The sequence below is a fragment of the Nicotiana tomentosiformis genome, chromosome 7 (assembly GCF_000390325.3).
Source record: "Nicotiana tomentosiformis chromosome 7, ASM39032v3, whole genome shotgun sequence".
Taxonomy (NCBI): domain Eukaryota; kingdom Viridiplantae; phylum Streptophyta; class Magnoliopsida; order Solanales; family Solanaceae; genus Nicotiana; species Nicotiana tomentosiformis.
The window spans coordinates 69,293,981-69,320,735 of record NC_090818.1 but is presented as its reverse complement, the minus strand read 5'-3'; the positions used below and the strand labels follow the sequence as shown (position 1 = coordinate 69,320,735).

Sequence of the window (26,755 nt, the reverse complement as noted above, 5' to 3'; positions counted from 1 at the left end):
CGTCATTATTTGTATGGTGTTCATTGTGAGATCTATACTGATCACCGGAGTCTGCAGTATCTGTTAAAGCAGAAGGATCTTAATTTGCGTTAGCGGAGATGGTTGGAGATTCTTAAGGACTATGATATCACTATTTTGTACCATCCGGGGAAGGCCAATGTGGTGGCCAATGCTTTGAGTTGCCGGGCAGAGATTTTAGGGAGTTTAGCATATCTTCCAACAGCAGAGAGATCTTTGGCATTGGATGTTCAGGCCTTAGCGGGCCAGCTTGTCAGATTGGATATTTCGGAGCCTAGTTGGGTATTGGCTTGTGTGTTCTCCAGGTCTTCTCTTTATGACTGTATCAGGGAGCGTCAGTATGATGACCCTCACTTGCTCGTTCTTCAGGATAGGGTTCGGAGAGGTGATGCTAGGGATGTGACTATTGGTGATGATGGTGTGCTGAGAATGCAGGGCCGGATATATGTGCCTAATGTAGATGGGCTTTGAGAGTTGATTCTTGAGGAGGCCCACAACTCGCGGTATTCCATCCATCCGGGTGCCGTGAAGATGTACCGGGATTTGAGGCAGCACTATTGGTGGAAGAAGATAAAGAAGGATATATTTGGGTTTGTGGCTCGGTGTCTAAACTGTCAGCAGGTTAAGTATGAGCATTAGAGACCGGGTGGCTTGCTTCAGAGATTAGAGATCCCAGAGTGGAAGTAGGAGCGGATCACTATGGACTTTGTAGTTGGGCTCCCATGGACTTCGAGGAAGTTCGACGCTATTTGGGTTATTGTGGATCGGTTGACCAAGTCCGCGCACTTCATTCCAGTTGGTACTACTTACTCTTTAGAGTGGTTGGATGAGATTTACATCCGAGAGATCATTCGCCTGCATGGTGTCCCAGTTTCCATCATTTCAGATAGGGGTACTCAATTCACATTGCAGTTTTGGATGGCCGTGCAGCGAGAGTTGGGTACTCAGGTTGAGTTGAGCACAGCTTTTCACCCTCAGACAGACGGGCAGTCCGAGCGCACTATTCAGATATTGGAGGACATATTGCGTGCTTGTGTCATTGACTTTGGAGGTTCATGGGACTAGTTTCTGCCACTCGCGGAGTTTGCATATAACAACAGTTATTAGTCGAGTTTTTAGATGGCTCCGTACGAGGCTTTATATGGGAGGAGGTGTAGATCTCCGGTTGGATGGTTTGAGCCGGGTGAGACTAGGCTCTTAGGTACAGACTTGGTCCAGGATGCATTAGATAAGGTGAAATTGATTCAGGAGCGGCTTCACACGGCGCAGTCTAGGCAGAAGAGCTACGCGGATAGGAAGGTCCGTGATGTTTCTTTTATTGTTGGGGAGAAGGTTTTGCTGAAGGTATCACCCATGAAGGGTGTTATGAGCTTTGGTAAGAAGGGCAAGTTGAGACCCTGGTTCATTGGGCCTTTTGAGGTGCTTCAGAGAATAGGGGAGATGGCTTATAAGCTTGCCTTGCCACCCAGCTTGTCGAGTGTACATCCAGTGTTTCATGTTTCCATGCTCCAGAAGTATATTGGAGATCCGCCCCATGTTTTGGATTTTACCACGGTTCAGTTGGAAGGTGATATGACTTATGATGTGGAGCCGGTGGTTATTTTGGATCGGCAGGTTCGAAGGTTGAGGTCAAAGGATATAGCTTCAGTGAAGGTGCAATGGAGAGGTCAGCCTGTGGAGAAGGCCACCTGGGAGATCGAGCGGGAGATGCGGAGCAGATATTCACACATATTCGAGACTCTAGGTAAGTTTCTAGACCCGTTTAAGGACGAACGGATATTTAAGAGGGGGAGGATGTAACGACCCGGCCGGTCGTTTCAAGAGTTATAGCCCCATTTTCCCCATTTCTACTTCTTTTTGTGTTATTCAGCTATATTATGTTATATCGGGTTAGTTGGTTCGGGACCGAAGTGGTTTTCAGAGTGAATTGAGACACTTAGTCTCTTAAGTAGAAACTTAAGTTGGAAAAGTCAACCGGATGTTGACCTATATGTAAACGATCTCGGATTTGAATTCTGATGGTTCCGTTAGCTCCGTTAGGTGATTTTGGACTTAGGAGTGCGTCCGAAATGTGATTTGGAGGTCCGTGGTAGAATTAGGCTTGAATTGGCAAAATTGGAAATTTGGCGATTTCGGTCGGCAATAGAATATTTGATGTCAGGGTCAGAGTGGAATTCTGGAAGTTGGAGTAGGTTCGTAGTGTCATTTGTGACATGTGTGCAAAATTTGAGGTCATTCAGACGTGGTTTGGTTGGTTTCGGCATCGGTTGCCGAATTTGGAAATTTAGAAGTTCTTAGACTTGAATCAGAGAGTAATTTGGTGTTTGGATTTTTTTTGAGTGATTCGAAGGTTCGACTAAGTTTGTATGTTGATATATGACTTGTTGGTATTTTTTGGTTGAGATTCCGAGGGCCTCGGGGTGATTCCGGGCGGTTAACGGATTTGTCGAAGTTGGAATTTGCAGCTGGAGCTGCTGCTTCTGCTATTTCCGCACTTGCGGAAGGAAGAGTCGAAGGTGCGAGGCCGTTGGTGCGCGTGGAGAGTGCGCAGGTGCGGACAACGCTGGGATAGGAAGGTTGCACAGGTGCGAGTTGAAGGTCGCATCTGCGAGCCCGCAGGTGCGAAACCTGGGGCGCAGATGCGGAAAGGGGAATGATGGGCAGGCTTCGCAGAAGCAGAGGAAACGTGCAGATGCGCATTCGCAGGTGCGACAGGTTTGCCGCAGATGCAGAGTATGGGTGGATAAGTGAGTTGCGCAGGTGCGGCTCCTTCGACCGCAGGTGCGGTCGTGCAGGTGCGAGAAAAGGGGCCGCAGGTGCGAGATGCCTGGACAGAAGGTATATAGGAACACTTCGCGAATTTTTGGGCATTCTTCACAATTTCTATTCGGATTTGGAGCTTTTTGGAGAGTTTTGAAGAGGCAATCAAGGGGGTTTTCATTGAGGTAAGTTACTTGAGCTAATACTCATATATATATGGTGATTTTCCCGTTGTTTAATCATTGTAATTAGTGAAAATGAGGGGTTAGGGCTTGAAATATTTGGAGAGTAATTTAAGGATTTGAAGGACCAAACGATGTCGGATTTTGATGAATTTGGTATGGTTAGACTCGTGAGTGAATGAGCTTTCTAGTTTTGTAAATTTTGTCAGATTTCGAGACGTGGGCCCGGGGGGCGGGTTTGAGCCAATTTCGGGTTTTGGTCTAATTTTGTAGCTTTTCTTGTGGAATTCATTCGATTAGCATATATTGATGGTATTGTACTGATTATGAATAGATTTGGAGTATTTGAAGGCCGAGACCAGAGGCAAGAGCATTGCAGGGTAGAGATTTGACCGGTTTGAGGTAAGTAACGATTGTAAATCTAGTCCTGAGGTTACGAAACCCAGGATTTTTGTATCATTCTACTATTTTTAGTGACGCACATGCTAGGTGACGGGCGTGCGGGCCTGCATTATTGGGGATTGTGACTTGGTCCATCCCGTAGCGACTGTAACGTTGCATACTTTGCTGAAACTATATGATACTTATATATTTTAGAAAGAAGTTTTGTAAATTGGACTGAATGCTATGTTTGGGCCTTGCGCCAGTGTTGTTTGGACCCTTAGGGGCTTTTTGTTACTATCCTCTCATTGTTTTCGATTGAAAATCTATACTCAGTCATGTTTATACTTGTTTACTGCATAACTCAGTTTTATGACTCTATTTTGATGCATATAAATGTTTTGGGCCGAATGCCCTGTTTTACTGAAATGCCCGAGTGACTTGAGAGGTTTATGACTGAGTGAGGCCGAGGGCCTGATTTGTGAGGATATTTATGGGATCGGGCTACACACTGCAGCATGTTGATATTGGCCGAGGGCCTGATTGTGAGGATGAGTGTGGATCGGAGCTGCCCGCCTGCAGCATACTTTATTATTATAGCACGTGAGTTGTCCGTGCAGCACGTGAGTTGTTCGTGCAGCAAGTGAATTGTCTGTGCAGATTATAGCGCTTGGGCTGAAGGAGCCCCTCCGGAGTCTATACACACCCCTAGTGAGCACATGTACCTACTGAATGTGAGTGTCGAGTGCCGAGTGCTGAGTGCTGATTGACTGGGAGGCATGAGTGATTATGAGGTATGCCTGAGTGGCAAGAGTGATTGTGAGGTATGCCCGAGTGGCACGAGTGACTATGAGGTTTGCCCGAGTGGCCGTATATGAGCGATGTTTTGCCCGAGGGGCTGTTTATGATTTCATCATTTTTGCTCACCTTTGCATTGAGCCTTTGTTTGAAAAACTGTTGGAAAAATATCTTTAAATGATTTTTACTGGAACCGGGTTTAAACGAGATGATTCAATTCAAACACTGATTTTTAAAGCATGTTGTACTTTACTGAGATTTCATGATATGAACGTTATATGCTTTATTGCTCGTCACTACTGCTCAGTCTTTATTTATTGTTGTTACTTACTGAGTTGGCGTACTCACGTTACTCCCTCCACCTTATATGCAGATTCAGGTATAGCTGGACACGATATCAGTTATTGAGTGTTCTGGTTGCAGATTTTTCTTGGAGATAGCGAGGTAGCTGTTTGGCGATCACAGCCTCTGCTCTTCTCCCTCTTATCTTCCTCTAGTTGTATTTAGCTATTTTCCAGGCTGAGTTAGCCTTGATATTGTTAGACAGATTGTAGTAGATTCTCATGACTAGTGACACCCCGATATCGGGCTTTTCTTTTCCACACTTCTGTTTTTCTTTAATTTGAACTCTTTAAATGGAGGTTTTATGTTAAATAACCTTGAAATTTTCTTTGAAATGAAAATATCAGTTTGTTTTGGAAATGAGTCGGCTTGCCTAGTTCCATGATAGGCGCCATCACGACATAGGTTAGTTTGGGTCGTGACATCTTGACAACAAACTAGCGAATTATTTATTTACAAAATGAGTTCCCTGATCGCTTATGATAACTCGTGGAATTCCAAATCTAGAAAATATATTTTTCTTGAGAAAAGCACAAACAATATGAGCATCATTTTTTCTAGTGGCCATTGCTTCTACCCATTTTGAAACATAATCAATAGCAACTAAAATATATTCACAACCGTTTGAAAGAGGAAAAGGACCCATAAAATCAATGCCCCAAACATCAAATATTTCACAAACTAGGATAGAGTTAAGAGGCATCTCATCCCTTTTTGAAATGTTACTGCTTCTCTCGCATTTGTCGCAAGTGGCGACATAATTTCTTGCATCTCTGAATAAAGTGGGCCAGAAAAAACCAGCTTCGAGCACTTTTGCGGCTGTTCGTCTTCCTCCATAGTGTCCTCCTACAGCTCCATCGTGACAATGGCTTAGGATATTATTCATGTCACGACCTAATTTCACCTATAGGTCGTGATGGCGCCCAACCCTATGGCTAGGCAAGCCAACTTAATAAATTAAGCACTCATTGACAAAATTTAAAATCAAGAGAAATAATAAAACCCAAATTCTACCAATGTGTGTGCCAAGACCCGGTGTCACAAGTGTATGAGCATCTAGTAGATTATACAAAACCTTAAATACTGTCTGAAATAAAATAGACAGAATGAAAAATACAAGGAGAGACATTAGTAGCTGCAGAACGGCTCAGAAAGGAAGCTCACCACTATACCCCTGGATAACGTGGGTGTAAGACGATAGGTCCCCCACTAGTACTTGCCTCAGGTTCTGCACAAAAAGTGCAGCAAGTATAGTATGAGTACGTAAACAACGTGTACCCAGAAAGTATCAGGCCTAATCTCGAAGTGGTAGAGACGAGATGGCCGACTTTGACACTCACTATGGGTCAATAATAATAATGAAAATACAAGTAGGATATTTAAATCAGCATGATTTACAGAATTTGTAATAATTTATTTAATCAGCGGAAATAATCAAATTCCTTCCAAATGCAACAATCCTCAGTATATTAATTAAATTCTTTCAATTCAAATAATTTCCAATTTATCAATTAAATATCATTTACAGGAATAACAATTAATTCTTTAACAAGAAAAAATAATAATTAATTAAATTCTAATAATTTTTTAATTTATCAATTAGCTTCGCAAGCTGAAATAACTATTAAAGTATCGTGTAATTATTATTATTATTAAGTACGATTTCTGCCGAGGACGTACGACCCGATCCAGAGTGTCGTGTACACTGCCGAGGGACGTGCGGCACGATCCATAGATACATCTATCCTGTCGAGACGTTCGGCCCGCTCCACTGGAAAGAAGAAAATTTTTTCTTATGTACCTCCGGAATGAGAGTATATTTGTTATAAGATAAATTCAGGAGGAAGAACAATTTCTCTTAACAATTAATTAATTTAAACAGAAAATCAAGTATATGAGATTTCCATCCTTTAATATTTTTAGCTAACAATTCACAATATATATATATTGTGAATACAATTTATACAAGTAATTCATACTTTGAGTCCTAAACTACCCGGACTTTAGCATTAATAGTAGCTACGCACGGACTCTTGTCACTTCGTGCGTACGTAGCCCCCATAATTAGCAACAATTATTTAATTTAAATCACCTATGAAGTAATTTTCCCCTCACAAGATTAGACAAGAGACTTACCTCGCTTTGCTCCAATTTAATCTACTAGAAGGCCTTTTCCACAATTATCCAACTCTGTCTAGCTCGAATCTAGCCAAAATAATTTGATACAATCACTAAAAATTATAGGAATCAATTTTATAAGAAAATGCTACATTTTCAATAAAAATTCTGAAATTAATTATAAAATTCATCCATGGGACCCACATCTCGGAATCCAGCAAAAGTTATAAAAAATGAACACCCACTCAACCACGAGTCTACCCATACCAAAATCACTAAATTCCGATAACAATTCGGCCCTAAAAATCCTCAAATCTATCCAAGAGGGTTTTCAAACTTTTCCAACTCAATTCTCCAATTAAATGATAAAAATAGTGATGGATTCGGGTAATATAACCAATATTGAGTTAAGAACACTTACCCGATATTTTCTCTGAAAATCTCCCAAAACTCGCCTAAATCTGAGCTCCAAATCGTTAAAAATGAAAAAAATGGGACGAAATCCCATTTTTAGAACTTAAACTCTCTGCCCAGTTATTCCTTCTACGGGATCGCGAACTTCCTCACGCGATCGCGTAGCACAAATTTTTCTGCCCAAACATTAACCCTACGCGATCGCGGAAAATCCCACGCGATCGTTAAGCACAGTCTCCGCAAGCCTACGCGATCGCGAGCCTCCTCATGCGATCACGAAGCATTAAGCGTGTGGTCTGCTTCTGCTTCGTTTCCTCTTCGCGAACGCGGCCTTAACCACGCGTTCACATAGAACAACTGAAACCAACCTACGCGATCGCGGACTTGCACACGCGATCGCATAGAACAAATTCTCAGCTGCCAAATTAAGACTACGCGATCGCAACCCCATTCACGCGATCACGTAGAACAAATTCACCTCTGCCTAAATTACTCTACGTGATCGCAGACCAACCTACGCGATCGCGTATAAGGAATTCAGAAGAAGATACCAGCAACTATCAGCAGTGTTGCAAAAGCCAAAAATAATCTGTTAGTCGTCCGAAATTCACCCGAGCCCCTCGGGACCTCAACCAATTATACCAATAAGTCCTAAAATATCATACGAACTTAGTCGAACCCTCAAATCACACCAAACAATGCTAAAACCACGAAACATCCCTCAATTCAAGCTTAATGAAACTTAAGATTTCCAACTTCTACATTATGTACCGAAACCTATCAATTCAAGTCCGATTGACCTCCAATTTTGCACGCAAGTCATAAATGACATAACAGAGCTATGAAAATTTTCGGAACTGGATTCCGACTCCGATATCAAAAAGTTAACTCTCCGGTTAAATTTTCAAACTTAAATTTTTATTTTAGCCATTTCGAGCCTAATTTAACTACGGACTTCCAAATAAAATTCCGATCACGCTCCTAAGTCCAAAATTACAATACATAGCTATTGGAACCGTCAAATCCCGATTCCAGGGTCATTTTCTCAAAATGTTGACCAAAGTCAAACTTGCCCTTTTAAGACTAACTTAAGGAACCAAGTATCCCGATTTTAACCCAAACACTTTCAAATCTCGAACCAACTATCCCCGCAAGTCAATAATTATTAAAAGCATATACGGAAAGTTTTATTTTAGGGAATGAAGTTCTAAAAGTTAAAATAACCAGTTGGGTCATTACAATTCATCTCTATTTGTGGCACACTTCTCCTGATCATACCATCTGCACAAAATTTAAACAAGTAAGGATCTTCCCAAAAATAATATCTTATTTCTTTTTTGAGCTTTTTTCTTTGTTCATAAGATAGATCTTTTGGGATTCATCCTCCAACTAAGTAGTTGGCAATGTCAGCAAACCAAGGTGCCTGATTTGTAACTGTTGCGATTGTATAAACATGCTCATCAGGAAATTCCTCATTGATATTTGTTGTTTAGTTGGAGGATTTTCCAAACATGATAAATGGTCAGCCACCTGATTTTCTGAACCCCTCCTATATTTTATTTTAAGATCAAATTCTTGCAAAAGAAGTATCTATCTTAGCAATCTGGGTCTAGCATCTTTCTTTGCTAAGAGGTATTTTAAAGCAGCATGATCAGTAAATATTGTAACCTTCGTTCCTATCAAATAGGAATGAAATTTATCAAATGCAAATACTACTGCCAATAGCTCCTTCTCAGTTGTGGCATAATTCTTTTGAGCTTCATTGAGGGTTTTACTCGCATAGTAAATAGGTCTGAAAATTTTATCTCTCTTTTGTCCCAATATTGCTCCAACTGCTATATCACTTGCATCACACATTATTTCAAACGGTTCGCTCCAATCAAGAGAAACAATTAGTGGAGCATTAGTCAACTGTTTCTTGAGAATCTCAAATGCCTTTCTACAATCATTTGAAAATTCAAACTTCACATATTTCATCAATAGGTTAGTCAGAGGCTTTGAAATCTTTGAAAAATCTTTTATGAACCTTCTATAAAAACCTTCATGCCCTAAGAAACTTCTAATACCTTTAACAGTGGTAGGAGGGGGTAGTCCTGCTCTAAGATCAATTTTTGCCTAATCAACTCCTATTCCTTTAGCATTGATTTTATGTCCTAAAATAATTCTCTCTATTACCATAAAGTGACATTTTTCCCAGTTAAGAACTAAATTTGTCTCTTCACATCTTTTAACCACCAAAGTTAAATGATAGAGACAATCTTCAAATGTTTTACCAAAAATTATAAAATCATCCATGAAGATTTCAAGAAACTTTTCAGTCATGTCTGAGAAAATTGCTGACATGCAATGCTGAAATGTAGCAGGAGCGTTATATAGTCCAAATGGCATTCTTCGATAAGCATACGTACCTTGGGCGCATGTGAATGTGGTTTTATCCTGATCCTCTGGAGCAATTGGTATCCGATTATACCCAAAATATCCGTCAAGAAAATAGCAAAAATCATGACCTACAACTCTTTCAAGCATTTGGTCAATAAAAGGTAAAGGAAAATGATCTTTTCTTGTAGCCTCATTAAGTCGTCTATAGTCAATACAGACTCTCCACCCTGTGACTGTTCTGGTAGGTATGAGTTCGTTATCTTCATTTTTTATTACTGTCATACCTCCTTTCTTTGTACTACCTGCACCGGACTTACCCAAGGGCTATCAGATATCGGATAGATGATACTTGTCGCTAGAAGTTTCACTACTTCTTTCTTGACAACTTCTTGCATTGTTGGGTTCAGTCTCCTTTGGGGTTGGACTATTGGCTTGTAATTATCCTCCATAAGGATCCTACGCATGCAATAGCGGGACTGATTCCCTTGATGTCAGCTATAGTCCACCCTAAGGCTCTTTTGTATTCTCTTAAAACTCCAATTAGTTTTATTTCTTATTCTACAGTCAAAGAAGATGAAATAATTACTGGAAATAATTCAGGTTCAAGAAAAATATATTTCAAATGAGAAGGAAGAGTTTTGAGTTCAATTTTTGGTTGAACTTCTTCTGGTGAGACTTTCTCATTTTCTGAATCATTTTCCCGCATTTTAGCTTCTTTTCTAATTGTGATGTCATCATCACTTGTGGTACCTGACTTTGCCAAACATCTTTCCAATGAATAAGCAATCAACTGATTATCTTTATATTCATCTTCAAGGTCATTCAACAAATCAATTTGAAAAAAAGATGATGATGATTCATCCTCAGGATATTTCATTATTTTTCTACATATTAAAAATCACTCTTTCCTCATCAACTCGCAAAATTAATTGTCCTTGATGAACATCAATTATTGCTCTTCCTGTTGCAAGAAATGATCTGCCTAAAATCAATGGTACCTCAGTATTTTCTTCCATTTCAAGTACTATAAAATCTACTAGGAATAAAAATTTATCAACTCTAACAAAAATATTTTCTTGCATTCCTTTCGGTGTTTTAGTACTTTGATTAGCCAATTGCAGAGATACACCAGTGTCCTTCATTTCACAAAGTTCTAATTTCCTAAAAATTGAAAAAGGCATTAGATTTATTGAAGCACCAGAATCACATAATGCTTTTTCAAAATGAGCACCTCCCAAAGTACAAGGAATTGTAAAGCTGCCTGGATCACCGAATTTTTGTGGAAGCTTATTTTGAAGTATAGCACTACATTTTTTTGTAAGCTTAACCACTGAAACTTCTTCCAATTTTCTTTTACTTGACAAAATTTCTTTAAGAAATTTAGCATATGCCGGCATTTACTTCAAAGCATCTGTAAAAGGTATGTTAATGAAAAGCTGCTTTAAAATTTCTAAAAACTTTGAGAATTGTTGGTCAAGCTTCTCTTTTTATCTTTTGGGGAAAAGGGAGGGGTACAGAGTGAGGGTTTGTCATCAATTTATTTTCTTTCACCTTGTTTCCTTTATATTTTTGTTCTTTTAGAAATTCAAAATCTCTTTTATTCTCACCTTCATTTACCTATTCCATTTCTTTTGGCTTTCCTTGTCTATCTGCATATGGATCATCAAGAGTTTTACCTGACCGTAGAGAGATGGCTTTGAGGTATTCCTTTAGATTTTTTTTGTGTTACTTGGTAGATCACCTTTTATTTGTCTAGACATGAGGGTTGCTAATTGGCTCATCTGAATTTTCAAATTCTTGATGGCTAAATTTTGACTTTCAACCTTCTCGTCAGTAGCCTCAATGAATTTGTACATCATGTCTTAAGGCTTTGATGATGAGCTCTTTGGGGCTGTTATTGATATTGTTGAAAATCTTGTTACCCTCTATTTTGATTTTGAAAACCAGGGGGTCCCTGCACCTACTGCTTTTGATTGAAAAATCTTTGAGGATTTTCAGCACCATTTGGGTTACTCCATTGGAATCCTGGATGTTTTTGTGCCATGGGACTACTGAATGGGCAACTGGTTCTATAACCAATAAAATTTACTTGTTCTTTATGTTGCGTTGAAGCTTGGCACTCATGATTGGGATGATTACCTCCACAAACGTCACAATTCTCATATTGACATGATGATTGAGTATTTACCTGAAAAGCTTCAACCTTTTGTGTCAGAGTTTCAATTTGTTGTGCTAATGAATTCCAAGCTTCAAATTGATTGACTTCTGCTGCTTTCTTAACAATCATTCTGTCAGAGGGCCATTGAACAGCATTTTCTGAAATTTTATTGAGCAATTGCATGGCTTCTGCAGTGGTTTTGCTCATTATGGATCCTCCTGATACTGCATCAATAACATTTCTAGCAGAGGGTTTAAGACCATGATAAAAAATATATAAGATGTCAGGATCTTGGATACCATGATGTGGATATTTTCTTAACATTACTTTTAATCGTTCCCATGCTTGATATACAGATTCAGTATCTGTTTGCACAAAATTATTGATTTCTTGCTTCATTTTAAATGTTTTTGCAGGTGAGGAATATTTATTTAGAAATTTCTGAGTCATTTGGTCTCATGTAGTGATTGAACCTCTTGGCAGACTTCGCAACTATATTTTGGCTTCACCTTTTAATGAAAAAGGAAAAAGTCGCAACCTGACTGCGTCTGTTGTGACTCCATTGTACCTGCAAGTTTAAGCTAATTCAAAAAAATCAATTAGATGGGTGTGAGGATCTTCACTCGCATCACCAGTAAACTGACATGACTGTTGAATGGTTTGAATCAAGCCTGTGTGAATTTCAAAATTGTTTGCTGCAATTGGTGGTCTCCTCACACTTGATTCTCCTTCAAAATGATATGGCCTTGCATAATCTCTGAGTATTTTATCACGTCGTGGAGCCACCTCATCGAATTGTTCGTCTACTTGATGTGGTAGAAGTTGGTTATTGTTAAGCTCTTCATTCTCCATTTCTTCACAAGTTATACTTTGAACTGATGATATTTGTCTTTCCCTACGCAATCGAAGAGATTTTTTAATTTCTGGGTCGTAAAACGCCAACTCTTTTGTAGAAGAGCGGGTCATAAACTACCTGAAATCCTTAAAGCAAAGTTTTTTTTTAATTGAAAAGAGGTAGATGATCCTAGAAACAATATTATGATACTGTAAAGTAAAATAAAAATTAAAAAGATGAAGAAAGAAAACAATAAAAAAAAAAAAAAACAGTAAGTAGTAATATTGTTAATAAGAGAAAACTAGAAAGACATTATTAGTGACAATAGTTACAGTAGTAAAAACAAATAAAAATAATACTAATACTAATAATAATAATAATAATAATAATAATAATAATAATAATAATAATAATAATAATATAATAATAATAATAATAATAATAAATTCTCAAATTAATAACAAAATAATTAATCTGAAGTAGATGCTGCCAATCCCCGGCAATGGCGCCAAATATTTGACGAGTTTCTAGTGTATGTAAAATTCTTACTCGTACTCTGTCAAATAATAGTATAGAAAGATGTCGAACCCACATAGATTGGTTTATCTATTCTACAGATGTTTCTTGTTTTAATTACTATTTGAGAAAATCAAAAAGAGTTGAGTTGTGAATTAACTAACTTAAAATGCATGAATGACACAATAAAAATATTTTATTTTTCACAAATATAATAAAAAGGTGTTGGGATTCTAACTTCACTTTATATTTTTATTATATAGTAGATATATTTATCTTCAATTTCTATTTCTCATAAATGTATAAATACCTCTCACGATTACATTTATATATTATTACTATAGTTGAACAATTAATTGCACTCCTCTCGGTTATACAAATTAATAGTTAAAAATGGTAATATTAAAGATCTAAAAATATATACTTGAACTAAAACATGCTCTTTTTTTAGTAAGTCTCTTTCGGTTAACCCACTTGTTATAACTGATTACTACAATATTCATCTCTTTCGATTACAAATAAGTGTAGAATCAATTTTAACATATAAGAGCTAGATGTCACTAAAAGTTAATATCTATCAATACCAAAATTAACTATATTACTTCTTTTGCCTCTTTCGATTACAGAATTAGTAAGAAGTTAATATGTAGTAAGAAATAGATAGATGTTAACAAATTAAATAACACCTAACTATAAAGCAAATAAAATTTAAATGAAAAGGTTCAGCTCAAACATGTGAAATTGAGGAATAATATCTACTGTTATATAAAAATATTAAGATCCGTCATTCTCCCAACACAAGAAAAGTTACTCCATAATGGAGTTAGTACTGACAACGGAAATATTCTTGCCCATTAAATAAGAAAATAGAAAAAAAATATTCAAGAGAATAATTCCCCCTATTTAATTAAAAACAGGAATTAGAGTAATTTTCAACATTATAATTTATTCGGAACTAGAAATGAAGCCAGAGTAATGGCTAAAAGAAGAAAGGAAAATAAGAAGCTCTCAAAGAATGCTTTATGCCAAGCTCCCTCACAGATTGTTCTCTTCTGGAGGTGATGCTAAATGTGGCGCTATTTATAGATGTTTCGTCAGGTCACGTACATTGAATCTTCTCACCTCATATTTTATCAAGTTGGCAACTTGATCATTGTTTAAAATTTGTTACGAAACTTCTATGTCCAATTTGGCAAGTTTCCACTCCAATTATTTAAAATTGTGTGCTCGTGAAATCCATTGTAACTTTGCCAATCAAAGAGCTCATTAGAAAATGTGGCTTCTTTTCTTTTGGTTTTCAGCTTTCTCTTCTGTTTTATTTTTTTTATATTTTTATATATATTTTATTTGTTTATCTTGGATCTTGTTTTGTAAAAGGCAGAAACTGAATCTCTTTCGCCCACATGTCTCCTTAATTGTCAACTTATTGATTATTTGGTATTCCTACAAACAAAATATATATATATATATATATATATATATATATATATATATATATATATATATATATATATTAGTATTAAAATTACTTATTTTATGCATGATATTTGCTTCTATCAATGGACTTACCCATATGCTACGGGGTGCGGATTGAGGGGTCACATTCAGAGGAATTATTGTTCGTCCCGCCAGGGTGCGGGCAGGGGCACGGCACCGCTAGCCAGTTCTACATCTACTACATCTGTAGCACCTCTTCCAGCTCGAGGCGCTCCAACACCTGTAGGGCGTGGTGCAAGCTAGGGGTGGAGCACAGAGTTCGGGAGGATCCAGCCGTTTCTATGCTATGAGGGGTCTCCATAATTCAAAGGATTCTCCAGATATTGATTTTGGGATTGATGTGATGCCAGTAACGTAAACTATATCTATTCCACCCTACAAGAGGGCACCGTCAGAATTGAAAGAACTAAAGGAATAATTGAAGGATTTCATCCGGCTGAGTGTGTCGCCTTGGGGTGCACCAGTTCTTTTTGTAAGGAAGAAGGATGGGCCACTAAGAATGTGTATCAACTATCGATAGCTCAACAAGGTCAAAATCAAGAATAAGTACCCCACTGCCAAGGATAGATGACTTGTTTGATCAATTGCAAGGTGCTAAGTACTTCTCCAAAATTAATTTATGATCCGGGTATCACCAATTGAATATCAGGGAGCAGGATGTTCCAAAAATAGCTTTTAGAACCCGATATGGGCACTTTGAATTTTTGGTGATGTCGTTTGGGCTAACAAATTCCCCAGCAGCTTTCATGGATCTTATGAACCGAGTTTTCAAGAAGTTCCTCGACTCTTTTGTGATAGTGTTTATTGATGATATACTGGTATATTCATGCAATCGAGAGGACTATGCCGATCATATCAGGGCAATTCTGCAGACCCTGCATCAGCACAAGTTATATGCAAAGTTTTCAAAGTGTGATTTTTGGCTTGAATCTGTCAAATTCTTGGGTCATGTCGTCTCTAGTGAAGGAATTAAGGTTGATCCTCAGAAGATTGCACAGCTGTGAAGAATTGGCCGAGGCCTAAAACTTCAATAGAAATTCGTAGTTTCTTAGGCTTAGCTGGGTATTACAGAAAGTTTGTGGAGGGGTTCTCTACTCTTGCCTCTCCATTGACTAAATTGACGCAGAAGGAAATTAAGTTCTAATGGTCTGATTCTTGCGAAAGGAGCTTCCAGGAGTTGAAAGCAAGATTGACTACGGCACCAGTGTTGACCCTACCATAGGGTACCAATGGGTTTGTAGTATATTGTGATGCTTCAAGAATCAGACTTGGTGTGTATTGATGCAACATGGCAAGGTAATCGCTTATGCTTCTAGGCAACTCAAAAATCATGAGAAGAACTATCCCATGCATGACTTAGAACTTGCGGCGATGATGTTTGCATTGAAAGTTTGGCGTCATTATTTATATGGGGTACATGTAGATATATTCACGGACCATAAGAGCCTTCAATATATTTTCAAGCAGAAGGAATTAAATCTGAGGCAAAGAAGATGGCTTGAGTTACTCAAGGACTACGACATTGATATTCCATATCATCCGGGGAAGGCTAATGTTGTGGCGGATGCTCTTAGCCAGAAATATATAGGTAGTTTAGTACACTTGGAGGCATATCAAATGCCATTGGCCAAGGAAGTTCGCTGATTGGCTAGTTTGAGAGTTCGTCTAGCGGACTCTAGTGAAGGAGGGGTGATTGTGTGGAAGTCAAGGAGAAGCAAGGGATGAATCATCACTTGTTGTGGAATCATCACTTGTTGTGGAATCAAGGAGAAGCAAGGAGAAGCAATACAACGATCCATTGTTGGCACAATTGAAAAAGGGGATTCATAAGTATAAGACCATGGCCTTTTCTCTTGGAATGGGTGATGGTACACTAAGGTACAAAGGGCGTCTATGTGTTCCAAATGTAGATGGTCTCCGGGAGAGAATCATGATCGAGGCTCACACTTCTAGGTATTCCGTGCACCCGGGCTCTACAAAAATGTATCATGATCTTAAGGAAGTCTATTGGTGGAATGATATAAAGGGGAATATAGCAGACTTTGTAAGAAGATGTCCAAATTGTCAGCAAGTGAAGGCCGAACATCAAAGGCCCGGTGGATTGGCACAGAACATAGAAATTCCAATGCGAAAATAGGAAATGATTCATATGGACTTTGTGGTAGGACTACCTCGCACTCCTCGTAAGTTTGACTCGATTTGGGCGATTGTGGATTGACTCACGAAATCAGCACACTTCTTGACGGTTAAGGCTACCGACACAACAGAACAATATGCTCAGTTGTATATCAAAGAAATAGTCAGGTTACATGGCACTCCAGTTTCTATCATTTCTGATCGGGGGCACAGTTCACGACAAATATTTGGAAGAAATTTCAGCAAGGTCTGGGTACTCAGGTGAATCTTAGTATAGCCTTTCACCCACAGACTGATGGGCAGGCAGAGCGAACTATTCAGACACTTGAGGATATGTTGCGCGCTTGTGTTCTTGACTTAAAAGGTAGCTGGGATGGCATTTTTCACTCATAGAATTTGCCTACAACAATAATTATCATGATAGCATTCAGATGGCACCGTTTGAGGCTTTATATGGTAGGCGATGTAGATCTCCCATTGGGTGGTTTGAGATTAGGGAAGCAGAGTTGATAAGGCCAGACCTCATGCATCATGCTATGGAAAAATTTAAGATCATTAAGGAGCGTTTAAAGACTACTCAGAGTCGTCAGAAGTTCTATTCGGATGTTCGTCGTAGGGATTTGGAGTTCAAAGAAGATGATTAGGTATTCTTGAAGGTTTCCCCCATGAAGGGTATAATGCGATTTGGTAAGAAAGTGAAATTGAGTCCGAGATATGTCGGACCATACAAAATCATTCAAAGGATCGGTGAGGTGGCGTACAAGCTTGAGCTACACCTGAGATGTCATTAGTGCAACCGGTGTTTCATGTGTCTATGTTGAAGAAAGTAGTTGGAGACCCGACACTCATTGTTCCAGTTGATACTATTGAGGTTAATGAGGAATTGACTTGTGAAGAGATTCCAGTTTCTATTATTGATCGGCAAGTCTGAAAGTTGAGAAATAAAGAAATTGCCTCCGTGAAAGTGTTATGGCGAAACCACCAGGTTGAAGAGGCCACCTGGGAGCCCGAGGAAGAAATGAAGAAGAAGTATCTTTATTTGTTTAAATAGCTATGTAATCGTTCTATGAAATTGTTCCCAATGAATTACGTATCCTTTGTACAGCTTATGCTAAGGGTGTTCCTTTTCTAGTAATATATTGCTTAGGAGGCCACGGTTGGTATTGTTCTAATGTCATATTGTGTCATCGGGTTATGTATATGTTGTTAGGATTGATTTCTGGGATTCTCTGACAGGTGAATAGGCCCAGTTACATGGGAGACTCTGGCGAAATGTTTTGGAGATTTAGGAAATTAGCCAAATTTTAAAACTGCTGGTGTGTGTGAATTTACAGTTGGGCCACATTGGATGCTAATGACATATTTTGACCCTCATTCGAGGACAAATGATCCTAAGTGGGGGAGAATATAAGGCCCCGTAAAATTTCATAAAGGAATTTAAGGTTTCGTGGTACCGAGGTAGTCTTACATGTTTGAGGCTGATGCCTTGAGTTGTAGGGTAGAAAGTTTGAGCAGTCTAGCATATCTACCAGCAGCAGAATGGCCAATGGCATTGTATGTTCAGACCTTGGCCAACCAGTTTGTTAGATTGGATGTTTCTAAGACGAGCCAGGTTTTGGCTTGTGTGGTTTCTCAATCTTTTCTTTATGATCGAATTAGAGAACGTCAGTATGATAATCCCCATCTACTTGTCCTTAAGGGCACGGTTCAGCATAGTGATGCCAAGGAGGTCACTATTGGAGATAATGGTGCATGGCGGATGCAGAGAAGGCTATGTGTGCCCAATGTAGATGGTTTGAGTGAGTTGATTCTCCATGAGGATCGCAGTTCGTGATACTCCATTCATCTAGGTGCCGCGAAGATGTATCAGGACCTAAGGCAACATTATTGGTAGAGGAGAATGAAGAAGGACATAGTGGAGTATGTAGCTCGGTGCCTAAATTGTCAGCAGGTGAAGTATGAGCATCAGCGTCTAGGTGGATTGCTTCAGAAGCTAGAGATTTCGGAGTGGAAATGGGAGCAGATCACTATGGATTTTGTTATTGGACTCTTACTGGCTCAGAGGAAGTTCGATGCAGTTTGGGTGATTGTGGATAGGTTGACCAAGTCGGCTCATTTCATTCTAGTGGTGACTACTTGTTCTTCTGAGCAGTTGGCTAGAGTTTATATCCGTGAGATTGTCAGGCTTCATAGTGTGCCGGTATCCATCATCTCTGACTGGGGTACGCAATTTACATCTGTAAGGCCCCGTAAAATTTCATAAAGGAATTTAAGGTTTTGTGGTGCCGAGGTAGGCTTACGTGTTTGAGGATTATAGAAATTCTACTCGAACTTTTTGGGTTGATCAGTGAGTTGGGGAGTTGAAGAAAATCTTTGGAAGTGTAGGATATTTCTATAGTTCATTCTGCGACCCCAGAATCACTCTACGGGCCGCATAACTGCCGCAGAGTGAAGCAGAAACTTGAGCTAAATTTTAGGACCATTGTGCTGTCCATTATGCAGCCGCATAACTATTTTGCGGGCCGCAGATCCCATCGCAGAACCAGCATGAGAAATGTTTGAAGAAGATTCTGCAGTTCATTATGTGATAGCAGAACAGGTCTGCGTACCGTAGACCGGTCGCAGAGTGGAGCAGTATTGCCCAGTTCCAGAGGTCCATTATGCGGCCCATTCCGCAGACCGTAGAAGCATTATGCGGTCGCATATGCGATCGCAGATCTGTGTCGGGGCTCCATTTTTCTGATTTTTATAATCCGATCCCATTTTTATAAAACTGCTTTGGGGATCATTTTTAAGGGTTTCATCTAATATTTTTCGAGAGAGGTGAGAGTATCTTAGAGAGAGGAAAAGAAGACCTAGCCATTTTGTTCAACAATTCTTGCTCAAGGCTTGAAGATTTTATAAGGATCTTTCTAGGGCTTCAAAGAGGTAAGAATTCCTTTCCCCAATTCTTTAATTTTGAGTTTGGGGTAAAAGATGGGTGATTGGGAGTATGATTCTTAGGTGTGAGAGTATTATGTATACATACATGTACCAATAAGGCTTGTGAGAAGATTGTTGAGCTCAAATAAGTATAGATTGGGTTGTGAAATGAAGAAAATCTTGTAGAAGAACCTTGTAGCCAAATTTGCACACCTAGTATTTGATAAAATGCTCAAATGAGCTGAAACCATGAATATCTTCCTAATTTGTGTTCAATTTTGTTATGACTCAAAATAGATTGGAATTGCTAGGATTTTCGGAACATTGTAGTAATTTAAGGAAAGCTCAAATCGAGGTATGTTGGCTAAATTACTCTCTTAGAATTGAATCCCACGGTATACATGTAATTTATGTAAGTCCCGAGTTGTTCATTATAAAATTGGCAATTCAAAATAAGCTTGTGTTGAAAGATATATGTTCAATATGTATTCCAAATGCTTTTATCATGTTATGTTATCATTTGAGAATGTGTTCAAAGTATGGGTTGTGCATTTAAAATGTTTCGATTTCAAGTTAAGTTCAAACGAAGGCTATTATACCAAATTTTGTGAAATTTCTCTATGTGCATAAGACTCTTAATTACTCACATGTGTACTAAAAATCTTTATTTGAAATGTCTTATTGTTGATGATGATGATGATGTTTGAAAGTGAAAAAGGTGAGCATGAAATACTAAATACGGGCGACGTGCCAAAAATAATTTTATAAGTGTGGCCACTTATGCCAATGAAAGGAAAAGATGTGAAAGAAGTATGAAACGAGATGATTGGTAGAAAAGGATGATGTCGATCCACACATCATTGTGGTGAGACGGCCTAGCCGATTGGGTCATGATCGGACGCCATGTCACACATAGTGGTGATTGTGCTGGAAATTGTAATTGAAATCGTGATTGTGGTTGATGTCTTGGATGAGCCGGCCTAGCCGATCGGGCCGTGATCAGACTCCGTGCTAAAAGTACGGTGGTATTGGTATTGTGAGCGGTGACATATTGGTACTAAAGATCTCCCAACTTAAAATATAGAAATTTATTTGAACATTATCTTGGTCCTAACTTGAGGTCTGATGTTATTTGAGGCTTCCACTAATATTATGATTGTTCTTGCTTGTATTATTGATCGTTCTATTGAGAGGGTATTTTGTCATTCATACTAGTACTATTTCATATGTACTAACGTCCCTTTTGCCAGGGACGCTGCATCTTCAATGAATACAGGTGGTTCTATAGCAAGAGACATTGATCAGTGATAGCGGTACACCCTCTTCCCAGCTGACTTGGTGAACCCCACTTCATTTTGGGGTCATGTATCTTTTTTTCTTCGTGTATTGTGTTTGAGGTATAGCCGGGGCCTTATTGCCGGCACTATCATAGTACTCTTTCATATTTATTAAAGGCTTCGTAGACATAGTGTGGGTTGTATATTAGTGTTGGGGGAGGTTAAACAAGTTATGTTGTGTTTGAATTACTTGTTCCTCTTCAGACCATGAAAATCTGTGTAGTTTGAGACTTTAAAATAAAGTAACTAATGGTAATGAATTGGTATTGTACACATGATCTCTTTATTGTCTAATTAATGAAAATATGTATTATCTATATTCATAAGTGAGTTTGGGTAGAAAGTATCTAACAGGCTTGCTTGACCGGGTTCACTCGGTTGAGCGCAGGTCGCACTCTCCGAGTTCGGGGCGTGACAACATCACATTTCTGGAAAGTCGTACAGCATGAGTTAGGTACTCGGGTTGAGTTGAGCATAACATTCCACCCTCAGACGGATGGATAGTCTGAGCGCACTATTCAGATATTGGAGGATATGATCCGTGCATGTGTGATGGAATTTGGGGGTTCTTGGGATCAGTTCTTGACACTTGCGGAGTTTGCCTACAATAACAGCTACCAGTCGAGCATTCAGATGGCCCCGTATAAGGCTTTGTATGGTAGATAGTGTCGGTCTCCAGTAGGTTGGTTCGAGCCTGCGAGGCTAGGCTATTGGATACAAACTTGGTTTAGGATGCTTTGGAAAAAGTTAAATTAATTCAGGATCGACTTCGTACAGCCCAATCCATGCAGAAGAGTTATGCGGATCGGAAGGTTCGCGACATGGAATTCATGGTTGTGGAGCGGGTCTTGCTCCGGGTTTCGCACATGAAGGGTGTTATGAGGTTCGAGAAGAAGGGAAAGTTGAGCCCTAGGTATATCGGGCCTTTTGAGATTCTTGAAAGGATTGGAGAAGTGGTCTACAGACTTGCACTACCACCTCGTCTATCTGTAGTTCATCTAGTATTCCATGTTTCTATGCTCCGGAGGTATAACGGCGATCCGTCTCATGTGTTAGACTTCATCTCGTTCTAGTTGGACAAGGATTTGTCTTATGTTGAGGACGAACGTTTGTTTTAAGGGGGGGTGTAACGATCCGGCCAGTCGTTTTGAGAGTATTAGCCCTGATCCCCTAGTTTTTGCTCCCTCTGTTTCATTTTGTGGTTACTTGACTTACCGGGGTGCTTGGTATCAGGTTCGGGAGAGTTTCCGAGTGAAGTGGGATACATATTCCCTAAGTTTGAAGTTTAAGTTATAAGAGTTAACCGTAGGTTGACTTGTGTGAAGATGACTCTAGAATGGAGTTTTGTCGGTTTCAATAGTTCCGTATGGTTATTTTGGTCTTAGGAGCATGTCCGGATGTTGATTTGGAGGTCCGTAGGTCATTTCGGCGTTAATTGGCGAAACTTGAAAGATTTTTGGAAAGTATGACCGGGAGTGGACTTTTTGATATCGAAGTCGGATTCCAATTTCGGAAGTTGGAATAGTTCTATAATGTCATTTAAGACCTGTGTACAAAATTTGAGGTCAATCGGACTTGATTTGATAGGTTTCAAAATCGGATGTGGAAGTTAGAAGTTTATAAGTTCCTTAAGCTTGAATTGGGGTGTCATTCATGGTTTTAGCGTTGTTTGATGTGATAAGACTCGACTAAGTTTGTATGATTTTTTAGGACTTGTTGGTATTATTGGTTGAGGTCCCGGAGGCCTCTGGGGTGATTCGGACCATGTTCGGCACATTTCGTAACATTAAGATTGTTGGAATCTGGTTTCCTTCTACGCGTTCGCGTAGAGTTTTCAGAGATGTCTGGAAATTTACCATTCGCGTTTGCGAAGATGGCCAAGCGTTCGCGAAGGGGTCAGGTCTTGGTACTATGTGATCGCGAACCGGTTAACATGTTCGCAATGATAAAGGCAGCTTGGATGAGTCTCACACGTGGTCTACGCATTCGTGAGAAGGACTTCGTGATCGCGAAGCTTGAGAAACTTTGGTCACCGCGTTCACGAGTTGGCCCTCACGTTCGTGTAAGAGAAATTTGGGCAGTAACACTTTTGTGCTTCGCGAACGCGAGGTAATTTCCGCGTTCGCGAAGAAGGATTTAATTGGGCAGCAGATTAAAATTTCAAAATCGAGGGTTTGATTTCATTTTCACTTTGGGACTTTGAGAGCTCGGATTGAGGCGAGATTTTGAGGGATTTTCATTGAAAACATTTGTGTAAGGATTCTTGACTCATTTTTTTATTAAATTCCATTTATCTATCTTCGACTTCTTCATTTAATTAAGGATTTGGATTGAAAAATTGGGGAATAAGGTGTAAAAGTTCTTAGACCGAATTCTTGAGTTTTGAAAGGCTAAATGGGATCGGATTTGAATAATTCTTGTATGGTTGGACTCGATATCGAATGAGTGTTCGGTTTTTATAATTTTAATCGGGTTCTAAGATGCGGGCCCGGATTGACTTTTTGGGACAATTTTTTCAATTCTTGCAAAAATCATAATTTCATAATTTAGATTAGTTTCCTATAGTTATATTTATAGTATATAATTATTTTTGGCTAGATTTGAGTCATTCGAAGTGGGAAAGTCGAGGAAAGACCTTCTTATTGATTGATTGAGCGAGGTTTGACATAAGTGACTTTTCTAACCTTATGTGGGGGAAATTTTCCTTACGATTTACTGTTACAGTAATTTGCAATATGTGAAGGCCGTGTACGCAATATGATGAGTGCGTACACAGGATAAATATTGAAAATCCGATTTTAGTTAAGTAGTTTTCTTTTATGCCTTAATTAAGTTACTTTAGCATGTATAGTCATCATGTTTAGCCTAATTTCACATGTCTACTTGTCTTGTATCTTATTTGCAACTTGCACTACATGCTTAGTTGATTTACCTGCTTTCTTGATTTCGTATTCGTTATTTATCTATGGGATTCTTTACATGGAATTGCTATCCTGGAAATATCATTGTTTCAGTTGTTATATTTTGATTTTTCGTGATTATTGTTGAGGTGATTGGTTGGTTGTTGCACGAGGTTTCTACCGTATTGTGACTATTATTGCACGAGGTTTCTGTCGTGTGGTAGTTATTGTTACACGAGGTTTTTGTCGTGCGGTAGTTATTATTTGCACGAGGTTTCTGTCATGCTGTTTGTGATTATTGATATGCGTACGATGGTATAAGGTCAAGGTGTTGAAACACATGCGGTGAGATAATGTTGGCTTGATACGCGTGGCAAGTAGGGGAACTACTAGAAGTTATGCAGTGTGATAAGGTGGGCTAAAACGCAGGGTGCTATTTCGAAAAAATAATTTTTAAAACAAAAATATAAAGGCTCCCGCGGTGATATAATGAAAGAGTGTGAGCTATTTTCACTTTTGGGACTACGAGGCGGTACCTCGGGAGTGCCATGTTGTTCTTTTCTATTTGATATATTGTTTGTTGTTGTTTTTCCTTAATATGTTAGATTCTTATTTCCTTCTGTGTTGTATTTGCTTTATTTGATTTTCGTGTTGTTATTTTTCGTAAATTCTCATAGTTTCATTTCCCTGCCATTTTATTATATCATTATATCTTCTGCCTTATTTCTTATATTTCCAGTAGGGTCCTGACCTGACCTCATCACTACTCTACCGAGGTTAGGCTTGGCACTTACTGGGTACCGTTGTGGTGTACTCATACTACGCTTATGTACATGTTTTGTGCAGATTCAGGTACATCTTATCAGTCTCGGTATTAGTGTGATGTGTTGCTGCTTTGGAAACTTCAAGGTACACCTCCCCGCGTCCGCAGGTCTCGGAGTCCCCTTATATCCTGTTCCTTTTCTTACTTCTTTATATCTTTATAGAAAGTGATGTATAGGAGTGTTCCACACTTTATCTAGAGCTTGCGACTTATATTTCACCGGGTTTTGGGATTTGTATATGTTGAGTGGCAGTTTTCATTTATATAGATGTTGATGTTTGAGATTTAAGTTATTATTTCGATATTTCTGCATGTTTGTTAGGCTTACCTAGTCTTAGAGACTATGTGCCGTCACGACATCCTACGGAGAAAAATTTGGGTCGTGACATGTATGTTATATACAAAAATATACAAATTTTATACACTTCTTCAGCTACCAAATGTAAAAAGTTTCTGGCGCGGGCTAAAAGTGATAATACCCCAAATTTGATCACATAAAAAAACATGCAAATAGCTAGATTGTGAAACTAATGAACAAATGATGTAGGAAGTTTAAATTAAGATCATTTCCAGAAAAAAGGAAGAAAAAAATCATTTCAAGAATTTTACTCAAAATCATAACAACCCACTCTCTACCACACCTATCAAATTCAATTTTTTTCGACTACATCTTACTTCGAGCATGTTTGGTAGAGCACAATTTGTACTTTTAGTCTATAATCATAATATATAGTTATTTAATCAAATTATTGTAAGTTAGTTAGAATCCAATCAAACGTATAGTTTATTCTTATAATAATAATAATAAGTGGACTTATTCAATTTATCTCAGCTAACAACATAATTAAATTGCAACGGATGTGTACGAAGTGTTTGTGATTATCATTTCCCACTTTGGTAGCTAGCATTTTTTATTTTATTTTTTGTTTTTCCGAAATAATTAAGTTCGTAACTTATTTAACAACTTAAGGTCTATATATATATATGGTAGCGACGTGAAATTTGTCTACACAATAACAAGTTAATTAAAAGTCCACGGCAGGTAACTGAATATAGTGATGTGCATGGTTAAACAAACCAGAAAAGCTTTAAATTATAGTATGCATTAACTCTCTATTAAAGTAGTTTAAGCAGTTACGTTGTTGACCATATTTTTCAGGTCTACCAATTGATCGAACATATTTGCTATAGACACTGTAATTTATAATTGCTACTAATCACAAAGGGGTACTCAGTCAGCTTTTTCTTATACTAATACTAATCTCCGATTGAATTTCTATCAGCGGTAAATGTGCTTAAGTACACAATACTTTGTATGTACGTCCAGAGGCGGATGTAGCTTAGAAGCGACGGGTTCAACTGAATCCATAACTTTTGACGTGGAGTAAAAATTCATTAAAATTACAAAAATAGTAGATATGAACCCATAACTTTAAAAATATAATGGGTTCAATATTAAAAATTTTAAAATTAAACCCATATGATTTAAATTCTGGATCCGCCTCTGTGTACGTCTGATAATACTATTATTACCTTTAAGTAACTTAATAGTGTAGAAATTTCTTACATGAAAAAGTGTAAAATATTAAACCTAGAGATGAAATGAGGATGAATAATTTGCTATAACTGATTAGTTTAATCTTTTAACTTAAGTGCCTTCCTAAATTACTAAAAAATTTGGTTCTGTCTTATTCCTTACGCGTAATGAAATAAACAATAAAAAATAAGAACAACAATTTCTACGTGGAAAATCAGCCGGTTCAAAAGTGCAAAAATCACAACCTACCACGTATGATTTTAACTTTAACTTCACTAAAATAAATGAACCAAATGTACTAATTATTATAAGCCTTGTAAACCAATACCCACACAATTCTCCTACTTCAATTATTTGAATGAATTACAAGTTACTCTAACTTGCATATTCAAATATTACTCCGACTAACAAGCTTTGAATAACTTCTCGCTTATAACTCGATTTCCTAATACACATAAACTAACAGACGCAAGAAGAACACAGATACTGATGATCGACTTGAGTGTTGAACTTGAAATGCAGTATTTTGTTCCTCAGTTAATGTGCAAAAGGATAATTTTCTCATTCCATGGGGAAAGTATTTAACTTCCCAATACTCCGAGAACTTCGGGAGTTCTACACATAGTCAACTTTTTGTTTGATAGCAATCCTAAAATTTCAAGGACTCCACGAATCTTGTGACTCTTGTCTATCACTTATGCG

At 38.4% G+C, this 26,755-nt stretch overlaps 1 protein-coding gene, 1 long non-coding RNA gene and 1 other non-coding gene across 4 annotated transcripts; 2 read left to right on the top strand and 1 right to left on the bottom strand.

Annotated features, from left to right (window-relative positions):
- Positions 1-5,185: 5,185 nt before the first annotated feature.
- Positions 5,186-13,947, bottom strand: LOC138896514 (uncharacterized). Of its 2 annotated transcripts, XR_011409815.1 has the most exons (4): positions 9,422-13,947; positions 6,618-6,686; positions 5,646-5,709; positions 5,186-5,416 (listed from the first exon to the last, which is right to left on the bottom strand). It is a non-coding gene; the product is annotated as an uncharacterized lncRNA (long non-coding RNA). The 2 variants fall into 2 exon arrangements; XR_011409814.1 differs by having other exon boundaries at positions 6,618-13,947.
- Positions 11,846-11,952, top strand: LOC117278468 (small nucleolar RNA R71). Its single transcript, XR_004508838.1, has one exon. It is a non-coding gene; the product is annotated as a small nucleolar RNA R71 (small nucleolar RNA).
- Positions 13,948-18,002: 4,055 nt separating the features above from the next.
- LOC138895757 (uncharacterized) lies at positions 18,003-18,368 on the top strand. The gene has a single exon (XM_070180482.1). It carries the CDS (start codon positions 18,003-18,005, stop codon positions 18,366-18,368), a length of 366 nt encoding a protein of 121 aa, XP_070036583.1.
- The last annotated feature ends 8,387 nt before the right edge of the window (positions 18,369-26,755 follow it).

Excerpts from the sequence above, each read along its gene's own strand:
- LOC138895757 (XM_070180482.1), top strand. The coding sequence starts at position 18,003 with ATGTTTGAGGCTGATGCCTTGAGTTGTAGGGTAGAAAGTTTGAGCAGT.